Source organism: Henckelia pumila, chromosome 3 (genome assembly GCF_033568475.1).
Source record: "Henckelia pumila isolate YLH828 chromosome 3, ASM3356847v2, whole genome shotgun sequence".
Lineage (NCBI taxonomy): Eukaryota > Viridiplantae > Streptophyta > Magnoliopsida > Lamiales > Gesneriaceae > Henckelia > Henckelia pumila.
Genome location: NC_133122.1, coordinates 39696784 through 39713350, shown reverse-complemented (window position 1 = coordinate 39713350; position 16567 = coordinate 39696784). Strand labels below are relative to the sequence as shown.

Genomic DNA, 16567 nt, shown 5'->3' with positions numbered 1-16567 from the left:
ATAAAATATAATATATATATTTCACCTGCCTGCTTCGCAACCACCTCCTAGCTCTTTCATTTGTTTCCTCATATCATGAATACCCTCTTTTAATTCTCTTTGTTCCCATTCTCCTAAAAATATGCATGGTCCGCCCACCGGAATGGCGAAGAAGCGAAAAGAAGGCGGCGGCGGAGGCGATAAAGAAGAGATAATGAAGCTGACACAAATGGTGAAGGCATGGGAGTTCACTTGTTCCTTCTGCTTCAAGAAATTCGCATCGGCCCAAGCCATGGGAGGTCACCAGAATGCTCACAGGAACGAGCGTTTGGAAGAGAAGAGGCTGTTCGTGAGGGATCCCATCGGCTACAGAAAGCGTGCATATGTCCGAGCCTTGAAATCCTTGGAATTATATCCCAATTCTTCTTCTTCTTCTCCGACGTCTCTTATAAATCTGCATGCAGCAACGAAAATGGTGGTGAAACATGAGCTTAATAATTTGCAACCCTGCAAGATATTTTCATCTTATAATGATGATAATAATAATAATAATAAAAATAAAAGATGCCCTTCTTCTTCTTCTTGTGTGGTGATGAATTTCTTGCCACCAAAGGAACTTTGTCTTGTGGAGAGTGTTGGGATCCATGCAGATCATGAAGAAGCTGACAAAGCTGGCAAACAAATATGCATCCAGTTCAGTACTGTGGAGAAGCCCGATTTGACTCTCAAGCTTTAGAAACATATATATTATTATGATTTTATGTATTAAATGTAATTATCTCTCTTTTTTAAGCATTAGGTTTTTTTTTTATTTTTTTATTTTTTATTATCAAATTCAGTGAAAGTACTGCATGCTATCAAAAAATGGCGTGCAATAGAAATTAAACTTTATGTGTATCACATGAAGGAAATTAATATTTTCCTAGATTAATATATAAGAGGGGCCGGATGGATTATATATTATGACCACAATCCTCAAACTGCTAATTACTTTAATTTTACAGCATCGACTATATATATATCGTGTAAATTTTTCATGATACACGTGTGTTTTTTCTTATTATAAGTGACGAGTGATATAATCATTGAAAACAGGTTTCATTTGATGAGATCGATAGACGAGTAGTTCTCGATTCATTGCATTAAATAGTAATATTTTTTTTTTTGATATAAAAAAATAATGATTTTTGGTGTGTCAAATCGAGTCATGGACTCGTCTCATAAAATTGATATGTGATATGATCTAATTGGAGTTTTCATGTGATTTGACGAGGGCTATAGGTTGTGATGAAAATTGTCCAACGATCACGTACCCATCTCACAAAATTATATTTATCAACCATGTTTTATGCCATGGGCTTCTGCAGTCTTCCACGCGGATTTTGAAACTGGGAAAGTGATCAACATGACAAGGTACAGGAAAGAATTATATAGAAATTAGTGGGAGAATAATGTAGTGTTTTGTGAAGGAAAGTTGAGAAGAACTCAATAAAAATTCTGTCAAACATTATACCTAAGTAGAGGAGACTAAATGCATCCGGCCGGCTTGTCATAAAACATCTGAAAAATTAATTGGCTAATATGCTCTTAAAATTTCAAATATTTTACTAACACCACCCTGAGACCGTTGTGGTGAATCCACATGCAATAAATGCAAGTTTTTATTATATTTTGGTATTTTTTGTATAGGAAAAACTGTAAATTTGGTCATGTATGTTTGTCACTTTGCGATTTTGGTCTTCTATGTTTTCATATTTCAGTTTTAGTCCTGCATGTTCCGATTTTTGGCAATTTCGGTCATTTTTATTCGAAAATGCTTATATGGCACTGTACACGTCAGCTCCACATCAACACTGAATTGGTGTCACGTCAGCGCCACGTCGGAAAAAAGGATTAAAATTGTCAAAAAAATAAAGATAGCGGACTAAAACTGTAATTTGAAAATATATAGAACTGAAATCGCAAAGTGACAAACATACAAGACCAAAAAAACAATTTTTCCCTTTTGTATGTATCTTGATTTAATTGCCTGTATCTTGAAAATAAAAAATATTCTTATTTCTTTTTTCAAGGGGATGTGAGTCTGGGGTACAACTAAAAAATATTTGAATTTTCTTTTAAAAATATATAGCTTGTTTTAACCTTAAATTAAAAATAAATTTAACTCTAATATACTAATTAACTTATTTAGAATACATATATTTACAGATATTATGAGAACTTATAATTCACGCGAGATTATTTTATTTCAAAAATATTTAAATTGTATATCTATTTTAACTTAAGTAAATTATAATAAATATTTTTTTGTAAACTATATTATTGCATATTTAAAAAAAATATACACAAAACAAAATAGATGACACAAGTTAAATTTTAATTAATAAGATCAAAATAGATTAAAAATTGAGTTAAATTTAAATTTATTTTCCCCTTAAAAAACAAATTAGCTTCATAAACTAAAAATAAAAATGAAATCAAATTATTCTAAAATATTATATTAAAACAATTTTGTTACACTTTTTAAAATTTTATTATTTTCCTTATGTAAAAACCGTCTTAAATTTTAAAATAGACTAAACTAGTGAGTTAAATTTTAATTTATTTTAATTCAATAATTAACTATCTTAAATAAAAAAATTTAATCAAATTATTTAAAAATATTATATTAACACAAATTTATTTAATTTTTGTATTTTGAATATAAAAAATATTATACTCTGAAGTCTGATCATTTATATAAAAATGAAAATATGAAATCAAATTATTTTATTATTAAATTTTAATTCGTTGCATTTTAAAATAATTCGTATGGACAGTCTATATTTTTATCATTTTCCTTATTCGTTTTTTTTTGTTTTTGCTTTTTTTAAAGAGCAATACTACATGTACAACCAAATTTGTACAACAATTTTTACACCACAAAAAAATCAATACAAAATTTAATTTATCAAATCTCACGATACATTGAATGCAAAATCTCAGGATATCATATCAAAATCTCACGACATAATAGCAAAATATCACGACATAATTGTTGTATATATCGTTGTACGATATATTGGTTATACCTCTAGCATTATTCTAAAAAAGAATAACATAAAAAAAAAAGAAAGAGAAAAAAAATTGGTTGCCGTGAAAAACACCATCAATAGACAATACTGCATATCTTGCGTTCTTTCATTTGGAGTTTTTATTTATGTATTTAATTTATATTATTAAAATATTATTAAGGGCATAAAAGTATAATTAAATATTTATTAAATTGAGATTGAGGCATGTGAGCTAAGTATTTAAAAGTTCAATGACATATTAACCTATTAATTTTTCATAAGAACTTTTGTGACAACTAACATTTTCACAAGATGATAAGATGCATTTATCACAATAAGTAAAGAGGAGACCCTTCTTGGTTTTGAGGCCAATTATATCTAAAAATCCAGTTTCTTTACATAGACTTTGTGTTACAAGTTGAAATAGATATAAGATCAAATCCTCACACAAAATAAAGCCATAATCTCAACATTGCCGTTTTGTTTACAAACCACACGTACGAGTAACTTGTGAGAAACAACCCGATGTTACGGTACTTATCAACCAACACAAGACATCATCAATGCTTAATCAAACCATCGTCTAATGCTAGCACATGCAAATACAAGTTAGAAATTTAATTAAACTCACGATCAAGTACCAGAATCACACCAACTAGCAAGCACTAAAAAAGTCCTAAAAATATTTTCCTACCATTTACAAACACATAAAAATCATTAAAATAATTGATTATTCTGAATATCAAAGTCATCATGCTTCTGGTTTTCTCTAGTTAGTTCATCAGAGTCCAGGCCTTGAGATTTTTTAAGTTTTGCGGTGAGTATCCACATGTTTGCAAGTTCATTCTCCAGGTACGCTTCTTTCTGTTTGGATTCTTCGAGTCTCTTCAGCAGTTCGGATTCTGTTTCAACCTTTTCGGCCAAGGCAGCTTCATACGAGTGCTCTCTTTCGCGGCTGAGGGCCAATTCTCTCTTGATATCAGAGGTTAAGACAGCACCTTGGGGTTTGACATAACTATCTCTCCGACCATTCCTGCTGCTAGGTATGGCAGTTCGGCGTTGGGTTGGCAATTTCTTTTGGGTTTCAAGCTCAGAGGTTAATCTTTCGTTCTGATTCATTAGCTTCGTAACCTCTTCTGACAGTGCCTTCAATTCAACAGCAGCAGCAGATGCTAATCCCTTTGCATATGAACTCTCGTCTGCAAGTTTATTATTCTGCAGCTCTAGTTCATTCTTTGAATCGGTTAATTCAGCTAGTTTCTTCTTTAGTTCTTCAATTTCACTTGTCTACGAGGGGTAAAAAGCATAAGATCAGCATTCCAGAAACATAGATCAAACATTAGCTAGTACTCGACACAGTAGGCGGCTATCTTCACTTGTTACTAAATGACGGGGACTATTTCATGGCACTAAGGCAGCAAGTGGTCAATCCCCTTTCATTTCGCACACCCAGCATAGAAATGGAAATTTCTCTCGAAACAGAACGTACTCACTACACACCTAAAGACCAAAAACATCTGTCGAAAATCACGAAAGGAGTTAAGGAAGATATGATTTGAACCTTAGCTTGTAGAAGCAAGGTATCATTTGAATCTTTTAGGGCTGCATTTTCTTTGCCCATCTGCTGTACGCGAGTAGTTTCGGAAAAGCTTTGCAAATCATCTGTCAATAAACTGAAGCCTCCTCGATGTACAGCACCGGACAACAGTTGTTTCAAGGACACAACAGTTGCTTGCAATTCTTCACATTCCAAAGTCTGATACAACGAGCACACTAATATATTTAACCAAAATGATGAACATTTAACAGATTCTTGCAAATACAGATGAAACAAGGCGGCACCTTTTGGTTCAGCTGCTCCTGGATTATTCGATTATCGGCAGCTTTGACCTGGAAACAAGAAAAACGAAACTATTGAATTAGGAATTCCATTTTGTAGTGACTCCAGCTTCATGATCTACATGATGACAAACCAGGCACTGAGGATAGATTGAGAATAGACAGCTTGCCAAAATCCAAGGCCACAATCGGCAATGTATTCTAGTTATCACATGGGCCACTAGAGTAAGGAACAGATATTCAATTCCAAAATTTGTCACAAGACTTCAGAAATGAACTTTATCTTAGTTTTCAACAGATGGATATCTGATAATTTGCAAAAATAAAGAAAAAAATTATGGTCCAGATGTACAAAGGTACAATACCTCAAGTTCAAAAGACTTCTCATTCAACTGTTCCATCAGTTCAGTGAGGGACTGCAGTATAAAATAAACATTACATTAGATTTATGAGTTGAATCCAAGTACCAAAGCATTGCTAGAAGTTGAGAAAGTCTAAAATTACTAGCGATTCTTCTAATTTGTCCTCCTTGCCGTGAGGAATGATGGATTCTGATATTTGCTTTTCCAATGAAGCTATTTGATCATTCTTTTTCCCAATTTCTTCCTTCAAATTTCTAATCTCCACCTTAATTAAAAGAAAGATAAAAAAAGTCATCTATGATGTCCAAGAAAACAGGAACTTGTTCAAATATGGGTAATGGGATTAAGAAATTTTACCTGGATTTGCTCCCTAGGTTTTTTTGCAGCCTCCTCAGATAATCGTTTCAGTGCACTTGTTTGAAGTGCGACTTCACCTGACAAAATCTTATGCTGCTCTCTCAGAAGGTCAATCTGGTCCACAGTCTTTATGCTGGTCTGTTGGACATAAGATAAACGTGGATGTGATGGTTCACACACCAAACCTATGGATCAATAAGGATTGTATTGTCTAATATGGCAGAAGAAATTCAACAAAGATTACATAAGTTGATTTCGTTATTTATATATCATCAAAGCACTCTGCGTACAAGAAAAAACACATGAGAATTCGTGTCATACCAGTGAATTCTCTAGCCCCGAATAATTATCCTCAGGCTCAAACACTTCATAATGTCTTGAGTTAGATAAATGATTGGCAGAAGGAGTGCTTTCTGTGAGAAAAGAATGTGATTGCCTTGCTTCTATGTGAATATTTGTGCTATCAGCTTGAGGAGTTGAAGGACTGCTCGTTGATTTAACTCCACTGGACTTCTCACTAGAGCTTGCCAATGTCCCAACTCCACTATCTCGTTTCTAAGATCTCAAAAACTTAGCAAGGTTAGTTTATGAAATGTGAAACTTTAACCAGGGAACTGAATACAGCGAACGGAAAAATATGAAACATCTTAGAATGCAAAATCAATAAAAACTAAATGACGGATCACACACACCCGTAACTTCAACCAGTTCAGCAAACCGTTCTTCTTTGTCCTTTTCTCTTCTTTCAATGGGTCATCAACAGTTTCAGCATTGCCATCAGGAGAAACATAGAGATCCATACTTTCATCATCCAAGATGTGATCTCTTCTTCTATGCGGAAGATAAGCAAGCTGCCAAGGAATCAAATGGAAGAACCCAAAAATATGAAGTTTTAGGCATTTTAAAAATCGTAAAAGGCACATTTAGGATTCATTTCACCCACGCAAAATCTGCAGTGAGGAGATCAAAGAAGGAAACAGAGAAAAATAAAAAGAATGGAACTCAAACCTCTTCTTCTCCAAAGGAGTGTCTTCTTCTTGGTCCCGGACGGTGAGGAACTCTTGGTGACTGTGGAGCTTTTGTTGAAACAAGAATAAGTTTTGTCAAACGCTGTATTCTCCCCATTAAAGCAGCTTTGGCTTCTTCTTCTTCTTCCAATCTTGACTGTAGTCGCACTTGACCGTCTTCAAGCTTCAGAAATCAATCCAACACAAAGCATTAAATCAACTGAATGCATGAGTATGACAAACCATTTTTTTCCCAAATGGTGGATTCAATTTAAATGGATTATTGAACTTCAAAGAGGAAACAAATAGTTGAAAGACCAACCAAATTGTCAGTAAATGACTGGACGAATGAGATACTCTCACCCACACTTTCGTGCACAGATTCGGAGGAAAAAACATCAAGATGAATAAGTTTTTTTAAAAAATCAAATTAAAACTGATCATGGTTATCAATAAATAAATATATTTGTGGTAAAACATCTTAGAATAAAAAATAAATAAAAAGATGGAAGTTCTCACTACAACAAAGCTTTTTGTTCTAGAAGTTCTTCCCCCACAATTCCCTTTGAGATCCTTACTAATCTTTTCCGGCAGTTCTTGATTCAAGTTGTCATGTGCACGCATGCATGCATTTAGAATATAATCAATGGCACTCCCAACAAAAAGAGAGAAATAAAAGCATCTTGTCCTTTCAACTACTTAAGGCAAAAGTCCAGAAATTTCACTCGATATGTAGAGCTATAAAACCTTGATCTTGCCAACAGTTTGGGTCATCATAACATTTTGGTCATATCAAGATTTTCCAAGCAGTCATAAAATACAGTTGAACATTGTTTATGATGAAAAAGGCAATAATTGACTGGAAGCAAGCGTTTCGAGCATGCTTTTGAATCACATAATATCCCAAACTTGCATATCAAAACGCTAATCTCACATCTCAAGGCTACAAATGAGGGCGAGTGTACTGACATTTTTTCAAACTCCTATGTACATAATGATGGCACAGAGTCTGTTCCAGAAAGGAAGGGAAAGTTGAAAATTACACACTTTTTTACAAGCATAAAATCAGTCCATTCCAAATGCAAGTTTAGAATGGACTTGAGAGTTGCCCACATATAGCTTCCAACACAATAAAAAAGACACGAGACACTTGGGATACCAACTTCAGTATCAGGGAACAGAGCCTTAGATGCTTATAATTTTTAATTCTTGCTGTGGCAACAAGGTAGTAATTTGTTTGAATACTTCTGTCAGGGTAAGATGCGGGATTAAAAAAGAAAATAAATCTATATTTATTATATCAAGCATATAGGATTTTCAAACAAAGTTCTAATCCATCGTTGATAAAATAAACTTCAACTGGAAGATGCTAAAAGAGATTGTATGTTAACTATAGCAGCAAGACTTCTTCACGAAAATTACAATATGAGAACTCACAGAACTTCAGCATACCCTTTCTAGAAACAACTTCAATAACATAGTTCATAACTGTTTTCAATACATTTCAAGAATCATAAAAATTCAAGATGACTCCCGGAAACTAGTGGCTCACCTTCTGCTTTAGGAGAAGAATATCGTCACCCCCACCTTTTTTTTGTGGAACTGTCACTATGCCTTGTTTCAGTTGTTCCAGTTCTTCCTTCAAAGACCGAATTTCATTTTGGTACTTTTTGATAAGTGATTTTTCATCAATTATCTGCATTGCAAAGGCTTACTTCAATTAAATGGTTACAAAAAAGATTTCAATATGGATATATTTAAAGATCATACCTTGTTTTGTGCTGCTATAATTTCAATGTGCTTTGCCCGATGGGCAAACTTCAATGTGTTGTGTGTCTCCTCGGCATTGCTTGAGGAGGGCGTAATAGTACAAATCAGCTGATTAAGAAATAGTAAAGAGATAAGAACATATTTCTTTTGAGAGCATTTATAAGAAATCACATCATTGGGTTAACACAATTTTCCACCCAACAAATTGCAATACATGCTTTCATTAATCATTAAATTGACCAAAAAGCGAAACTTGTACTCCCTTTACTAAAGATAAAAAACCAAGATTAACACTCCATTTGTATTGGTGAAATACACTCCATGGACAACCCATATGCACGAGGTAAAGGTATGAACTCTTACAGATACACGCCCATGACCACTAAGTGAGGACTGAAGAAGCCTCGTCAATTTAGAGTCCCTGTAAGGTATGTGTGAAGACTTCCCATCTGTTAATTTTGATATAACCTGTTGACATCACAGATTGCATGATCATTAGCAAAAAAATCAGAAAAAATAAAAGATAAAGAAAAGACAAAAAGGAAAACAAATTAGGAAGGAAGAAAATTCAATGACGTGCTACGGCTACCTAGCGAAATTGCCTGGCAAGCAAATAAGAATATCAGGAATGTTGCTTAGCACAAGGTCATAAGACAAGGTTTGTTTTAGAAAATTAGAAGCATCTAGTGCCAGAATAATGGAAGCAAAATCGGAAAAATGCATCATTCTCACAATCTTATGATTTGCGAGTCCATGTACATGTTCGTGATTAATAAACATGCATGCAAGTCCCCTATATTGTTTGCATGTGCAGTTCATTAATGCATGTTTATTTTTCAGTGACTAAAATCAGAGTAGTTTGGGATCTCACAGTTCCAAGAGTCAGCAAACTCTTATTGATATAAGATCCCTCTTTTCTACGCATGCCTGTTGTTTCAGCCTTTGAGCTCTCAGAACCTGCCAGGTCAATGAGGTTCTGCAGGGATGAATATTAGAAATGAAAGTTCAGAGATATTCGGTTGAATCTAAATAGTCAACTTCACCAATGCATTGAGTAAATACGCTGAAATTGTGAAATGAGATTATACTAAGAGAAAGAGTGGAATCTGTTTAAGAGAAAGTATATACCAACTGCGACAAGGTAACAGCTTCACCTTCACTATTTTCTCCACAGGGACTACCCTCTATTGTCTGTACAGTCAAGAAATTTACAATACTTTCACATGAAATATTAACAGAAACAATAAAATAAGCCCTAAGAATTGCATTCTGTAAAATATTTTGATGCAGTAACGCTTCTAATTACCAGAGTGAAGATTGTATGACTTCTGCTGCTGAGTAAATTGAAGAATGTCGAACCCACATGTCTATGCTCTGTGGTCAGCATTGAGAAAAACAAAAAAACCAAATGTGAGCAAAAGTAAATGTGGGTATACGCAGTAATCCAGTGTCAGCATTCAATACCCTAAAAATATAAGGCACATGTAGCATGTGATATATGAACTTGTAACAGCGCACAAACAGCATGCTTGCTCAGGACCCAAGCCAAAAAGTTTGCACTCCAACTGATGCAGTAATTTATACTGTATACTGAACAGATTTGATGATAAATATAGATGCACAAGTTTACCTTCTCCTGCAGCTATAAGAGATAGGGCATGAGCAGGTGATAACACAACTTCTTCCTTGACTCCCTCAACAAAGGTTCCCTGAAACCAATTAAACATTAAACACAACAAAGTGCACAGATAATTATATAATCTGGGGCAGACTGCATGAAAGTACTTTAAATGAATAAATTGTGCGACTGATGTGAACATCATCTAGTCATTATTTGAGAAGTTCGATTTTATAATTTGACTTTGTAACATCAAATAAAATAAGTTTTCACTTGTTGCCTCTGTTCTAAAATCGCCGCCTAGGGGGAGGCCAAGGTGACCCACCGCCCCGGTTTTTAAAAAATTGGTGGCTCCAGGCGGCGCTGAAAAAATCGGCCACCTAGGCGAGTAACAAACAGCCTAGGCGGTTTGATTTTTCTAAAAAAAAATTAAAAATTGATGATTTTTTTTTTAAAAAAAAGTTGAACAAAGTTAGTCATATTTTTGTTGAAATATATCTACATAAAAATTTTATGCACATTAATAAGCATGAATGAAAAAATATTAGTTAAAATATTGAACATATTTATGCATATTTTGACTAATTTTAGATATAATAAAATATTTACATATTTTTAAAAAAAACCGCCTAGGCGCAAAGCGGTGGGTGGCCTATGAAAACTCCAAAATTTCAGTTTCAGTTTACCCCTTGATGTTTTGGTTATTCCATGGAGAAAAGCAAAATTCACAATTGAATATACTTGATTGCCTGAGCCTCACCCTCATCAACAAGGACAACCAAGGAAATGCATGAGAAAAAAACTAAATGCAAACTAACATTCGGAGGCTAGCAGTCTACTGCATTCTATATTAACTTCCAACCACCCTTCTTCTAATTAAAAAGGAAGGTACACCCCGGCCCCTGAAAGGGCATATAATACACATTTCTTTCCGGAGATAGGCTTTATTGAGAAAAGTCTAAAAAATTCTCTCTTTTGTCGTATTTTTCAACAAGCAACATCAGCAACTTTGATTATCACACACCACTTAAATAGCAGAGAAAAACCAAGAAATAACTATTCCAAATGTAACACAGCACAAAAGAAACTTAATGCTCAGATAAAAAAACAACTGCTAACAAAAGTCGCATCAGTTTTTGCCCTTATTAATCTCTGATCTTTTTCTGCTCCTTTATGTTTCACTAAAATCGATGGAAATCTCCACTCCTCATGTGACATGTCCCATAATTTTTTCGCTTAATTTGATGGACGCAAGTATTACGTCTTTGTTAGCTCCACTAAAAAATCCACATTTTTCCTCAATTAAACTACCTCCCAATATTTCTCGAGGGCAACAACCGATTAAAAAATTTTTGAGATTCATTTATCCGGAATACATATTTATTCCAGATTAGTCCCAATAGCATACATTATAAAGATTCAAAATATCTCACCACACATTCTCTTCTATACATGCATCATGCAAATCAGCTCCAGAAATTCCACACAGTGCATTATGACGACAGTGCCATGTCAAACCATGCTTTCCTTATAGTTTATATAACGAACCCAAAGGCATCAATCCCTCCATTTTATCTTTCAGAAGCTCTATTTCAAAACCAATCATATCATGTTATTAAATAATAGGATTTTGGACATAATATTACTCAGATTTCTAAGTCAGCAGATTTCAATCTTAGATGGCCTAAGTTAGAATTTTTAATCCCCAGAGAAGGGGAAAGTAGTTATGATACATGCAAAATGGTTGAGCATAAAACAAATTTCGCCTCGACAAAGAGAAATCAAATTAAGGTCGCATCAATTACATGATAATGCCTTTGAAAAAAATATAATAAATTAAGCTGATAGTTGCATCACTAAAATTATCATATATACCTCAAAAACTTATTTCAGAAAACTTTAGAAATTATAAAACAACTCGCTCTTCCAAATCATTGGATCACACACCAAGGAGAGCATCCTTAATCAGTGAGAGAAATGATACAGAATATCGAACCAGATCATCAGATACACAAGATACGGTCCGTTGTCTCATTAAAACAACAAAACAAAGTTGCCATAAACTTCAGTTGTCAAAAGATTTCTAGCCTTGATAGGACACTACATGATGATAATCACGGCAAAAACTTTCGCAAATTTGACCATTGAAAAAATAATTGAGACAGTAAGACTAATAAACTGTTCCTTATTAACCACATTCTATTTGCTTCTCGAGAAAAAATAAATAAAAGAGAAGTTGCTTTAGGATGAAGTAACTAATTGATTCTTAGAAGAGAAAGCTGTCCTATAATCAAGTACATAATATTTTAAAGATCAGAGATTCATTAATCAAAGAAAAAGGATCACCTGTGCATCTTCTCTTATTCTCAAATTTTGTCCAGCTGGATTCAACAAATCATTGACAACCTGAAAAGAGAAAAATGGTGAAGAGTAGTAAAGATAATGGATATAAGACGCATCATAAACTTCAATAGGATGAGTGCTACCAAATGATGATAAACCCATTCATTCAAATAATTGCTGACAGGACATGGATTGCATGACATTGGACTATTGGAGTCATTCAAGTTACTTTCCAATACTTTGCTTAATTCCGCGTAGTAATAAAAATTGAGCACAGGAAAAACGATCCATGAAAAATCAGGAGACTGGCTAGAGTTGAACCTCATTGTAGATTTCCAGATAAGAGACGCGTAGGAGAAATTCTCGGCTTGGAGTCTGAAGCAGTCATCAAAAGCACAGTTTTGATCAGATTATAATGCTTCAAGGATTGCAACTGAGACCAAACCATTTCAAGTACCTCTTGAATGATACTGAAGGCATCTTTCACAGCCAATGGAATAATCCCAGGAGACCTCTGATCGCCCTATGGTCCAGAAATTGCAACCACATTAATTAATGAGTTTCTGCCACTAAAATCTTGCTGTGTCAGAACTTAATTTGCAATTCATCATGGTTACATATTTGAGAAAATGAAGAGTAAAGAGAATGCAGGATATTACAAGAAAATTCACGCAAGCTCAAGTACGACCTAGATTTTAACCAAGCAGATGAATTCATCAATAAACACACTGAACTGTCAAACAGAAGGAATTTGCAAGACACTAAATCAATTATGCTAAAATATACTCTTGGAATGTATAGATATTTGCATTTGAATTTCATACCCTGATACCCCTGTTCCCTAGTTAGCCACTGCTTCAATAATAGTAACAGAAGCTGTTTAAGCTAATGATATTTGAAGTTATAAATACTTTAGTCATAGCATATTTGTAAGTACTTGTGAATTTCCTTATCAATTACGCTCAACAAAAGCATTTGAAATTGCATTAACGCACACAATATTGAGGTGCAAATGCAATAAAGCTAGTTAAAATGACTTGAGAACATGTCATGCTTGTTTATTCCAAATGAAGACCTGACCGATATATTTGAATCTGAAGACTTGAGATACCATATAGAACTGGCAACTCGCGAAAATCATTTTAAGAAAAACAACACAAGAACACTTCAAGATTAAGCATTCAGATAAAGGAACACTTGTCAAAAGACAAAACATGAGGAGACTGACAAAGCAAGAAGAAAGTTCCCTTACATGCATTGTGTGCGTCTTTCCGCTACTAGTAACGCCATATGCAAATATTGTACCTATAATTAGAAATAGGGAAATAAATTTGCCCAGAAATAAAGTTAACAATGCTACTTTAGGAAGCTTCTCACAATAGATAGGCTTTGGTTTGTTGCTGATAACACAGTAACACTTGTACATTCTGTCACTGGGATATGTAACCAATTGACATTTTACTCTTTAGATGCTCTTTAACTTCAGATCTAAGGGACAATGCAAAAGAATTTGCACTGCTTGTTTTAGCTTTTACAACATACAATAGCGGTTTCCGTACCTTTTTGTCGTTTATCTAAAATAGAATGTTGCTGCTGAAAAAGATGTGTATTGGCTAAAAGAGCAGAGCAAAAACTGCATACCATTTATTCCATCCATTGCGCCACTCACAACATGCTGAGCAGCAACATCATACACATGCCTTGTTGTGGTTGTAGGCCCAAAAACGCGATCTGGGAATTGTTACACGGGTAAAACTTAAAAGATTCATGAACGAACATTAATGTTTAAAACAGACATACAGGAGCATCGCTTATATTAGTAAGTTGATTCCTAGACCACCATATAATCAAAATACAAGAAGCATATCCAACCCTAGAGACCAAGCTCCCAAAAAGTACAAACGAGCCGTACCAAATGCATAAGCAACTGACTCATTATTCTCATTCCTTGCAATAGTATCCCCATCTGCATACCACGCAATCTCCTCTCCATTTCGAATTTCCCTTGGACTGCGCAACAAAAGCACTACGAAATCACCACAAAATTTGGAATGAAAAACCAACCAAACTACTTGTATTTCACAATTTTTATTTACCTAAGTGGACGAAACCTCAGCGTGACTGTGACATTCTCTTTCGATCTCTCGGCATCCAAAGATGCACTTTCTGAATATAAGAGCTGAGGTTTACTTCGAGCAGATGATGATGCTGGTGAACTCAGACTGTCAGCAGATGGCTCAAGATATTGCCGAGAAGATGAAGTAGTTGATGACGTTGGAGAGTTGTTGCTGACCGAAGCTGTTGTTCTTAAGCTATGCTTTTTGGGTTTCAATCCATGTATTGAAGCCATTGGTTTCACCTTTTGCACAGAAAAAATAAATAAACGAAATGTCCGGCATAGTTTAACTGAGGAGACACCTCCTCGTAAACTGGTCTGCGTAGTTTTCCTCTTTTACATAAAATGCTCCAAAAAACATACGCCAACTTGATCAAATAATAATATATAACCAACAAATTGAAAGAAAAAAAAAATTACTCGTCCATTCACAAAATCTAACCATAACTAGAACAATCTCATCAAAAACCTCTCCATATATATATATATATATATAGATACAAAAACACAAACAGGCAATCACATTAAAAGCAACAAAATCACATCGAGAATCGAAGATTACCTAAAATCGATAAAAACAAAATAAAATACTTCACATCACCTCAGCTCCAAAAGCAGCTGATAAACGAACAAAAAAACACAACCGTCAATTCGCAAATAAACGCCGAATGCAGGCTGAGAAAACCGGAGATCTTCCAAAAAAAAATCGCCATTCTCATCAACGCAAACACTCTCACCTCTCCTCTGACCTACATTCCACCACCTGACCTGCACATTTGCTCGAGTTTAGGTAAAAAAAACAAATTCGGATTAACTTGCCTTGGAAGCGATGCTCTATGACGAACAACGGCGGGCGGAATCCAATCTCCCCTCCAGCAGTTGATTGCGCTTTCTGACCCCCATTTTTGTCAAAATCATACTATTTTGCTTTCTTCTTTTGTGCAGCGGAAAAGGAACACTTTTCGGGTGTAGAATAAAAAAATACAAAACAAATGGAAAAAGGCAAACTGAAGATAAACAAAGAATAAAAGAAAATGGGAAAGTGGGAGAGTAGAGAGAGAAAGTGTTTCCGAATAAGGAGGGACAGAAAGAGGTCACCACACCACCGCCAGTTACGTTAAATTATATGCATTTGCTCTACGTATCATTTCATTTTGTAAACAAACCTATTTTTGCCTTTCATTTTTTTTTTTATAATTTTATTATTTATTATTATTATCGGTCCATCGTTTTCGAAATTTTTATACATAATATTCGTATTAATACAATAGTTTGTGAATCAAATTAGCCAAATATTTCATATGGAGTTCATCTAATCCCTCGGTTATTCTACCGATCCTGACTTTTTAACAGCAAACTAACCATTTTATTATTATATATTGAATTGGTTTATTGATTCTCGCCCAAAAAATTATTAGCATTTATTGATTTTTGCCGATTAAATGCTAGAGTACTCCATGCTAGATTTTTCTTTAATATAAAATATAAATGTGGATAGAGCACCCTATGCTTTTCTAAATGCTAGTTAGGTATGTCCAATTAATAAATGTAATCATCGTAGGCACTACTAATTAATTCTTTATTGTTTTTTTTGAAAGGATTAATTCTATATTGTTTGATACAAAGGATGTGATTTTTTTTCCTGTCTATCATTTAAGTGTTTGGCTTAAATATTATAATAATTGAAATTAAAAATAATTATATAATCCATAAATTTCAGTTTGTAATGTATATTATAAAACATTAATTATCTTATTCAACAAGCCAAACGTGTCCATGTAAATTGATTTGTAAAATATTTTTATGGTAAATTTATATTTTGATAATTAAAAATAGTCAATAAATACAAATAATATTTAAAAAAGTTTTTTTTAAAAAAAAAATTGCATTCGCAAAAAAAAGAAAAAAACCGGAAGTGTGATAACCATTAAAATCACGACAATCTCATTATTGTAATATCCTCATTCAATGTAAGAAAATAATAATAAAAAATCACAAAAAATCCTCGAGTTTATATTGCAAAGTGAAAATTTATAATTTGCTTTTTCTGGCATTAAATTTAGTTTGATTTCAACAAAACGTGTTATATTTAAAAGTGTAATTGTGTTCTATAAAATATATAT

General features: G+C 33.9%; 1 protein-coding gene across 3 annotated transcripts; it reads right to left on the bottom strand.

Annotated features, from left to right (window-relative positions):
- Nucleotides 1–3527: 3527 nt before the first annotated feature.
- On the bottom strand, nt 3528–15539 carry LOC140886281 (kinesin-like protein KIN-7K, chloroplastic). 3 transcript variants are annotated; one of them, XM_073292805.1, is made up of 25 exons: nt 15264–15539; nt 15007–15062; nt 14425–14687; nt 14241–14338; nt 13970–14059; nt 13581–13633; nt 12786–12851; nt 12650–12703; nt 12332–12391; nt 9998–10076; nt 9674–9741; nt 9496–9558; nt 9239–9343; nt 8731–8835; nt 8368–8475; nt 8150–8293; nt 6599–6781; nt 6283–6441; nt 5912–6145; nt 5591–5728; nt 5376–5498; nt 5237–5287; nt 4875–4922; nt 4594–4788; nt 3528–4319 (listed from the first exon to the last, which is right to left on the bottom strand). In XM_073292805.1, exons 3-25 carry the CDS (start codon nt 14676–14678, stop codon nt 3750–3752), a joined length of 3048 nt encoding a protein of 1015 aa, XP_073148906.1. In that variant the 5' UTR covers nt 14679–14687; nt 15007–15062; nt 15264–15539; the 3' UTR covers nt 3528–3749. The 3 variants fall into 3 exon arrangements, with proteins under 3 accessions (XP_073148906.1, XP_073148904.1, XP_073148905.1); XM_073292803.1 differs by having other exon boundaries at nt 15007–15539; XM_073292804.1 differs by lacking the exon at nt 15007–15062 and having other exon boundaries at nt 3529–4319.
- Nucleotides 15540–16567: the final 1028 nt, after the last annotated feature.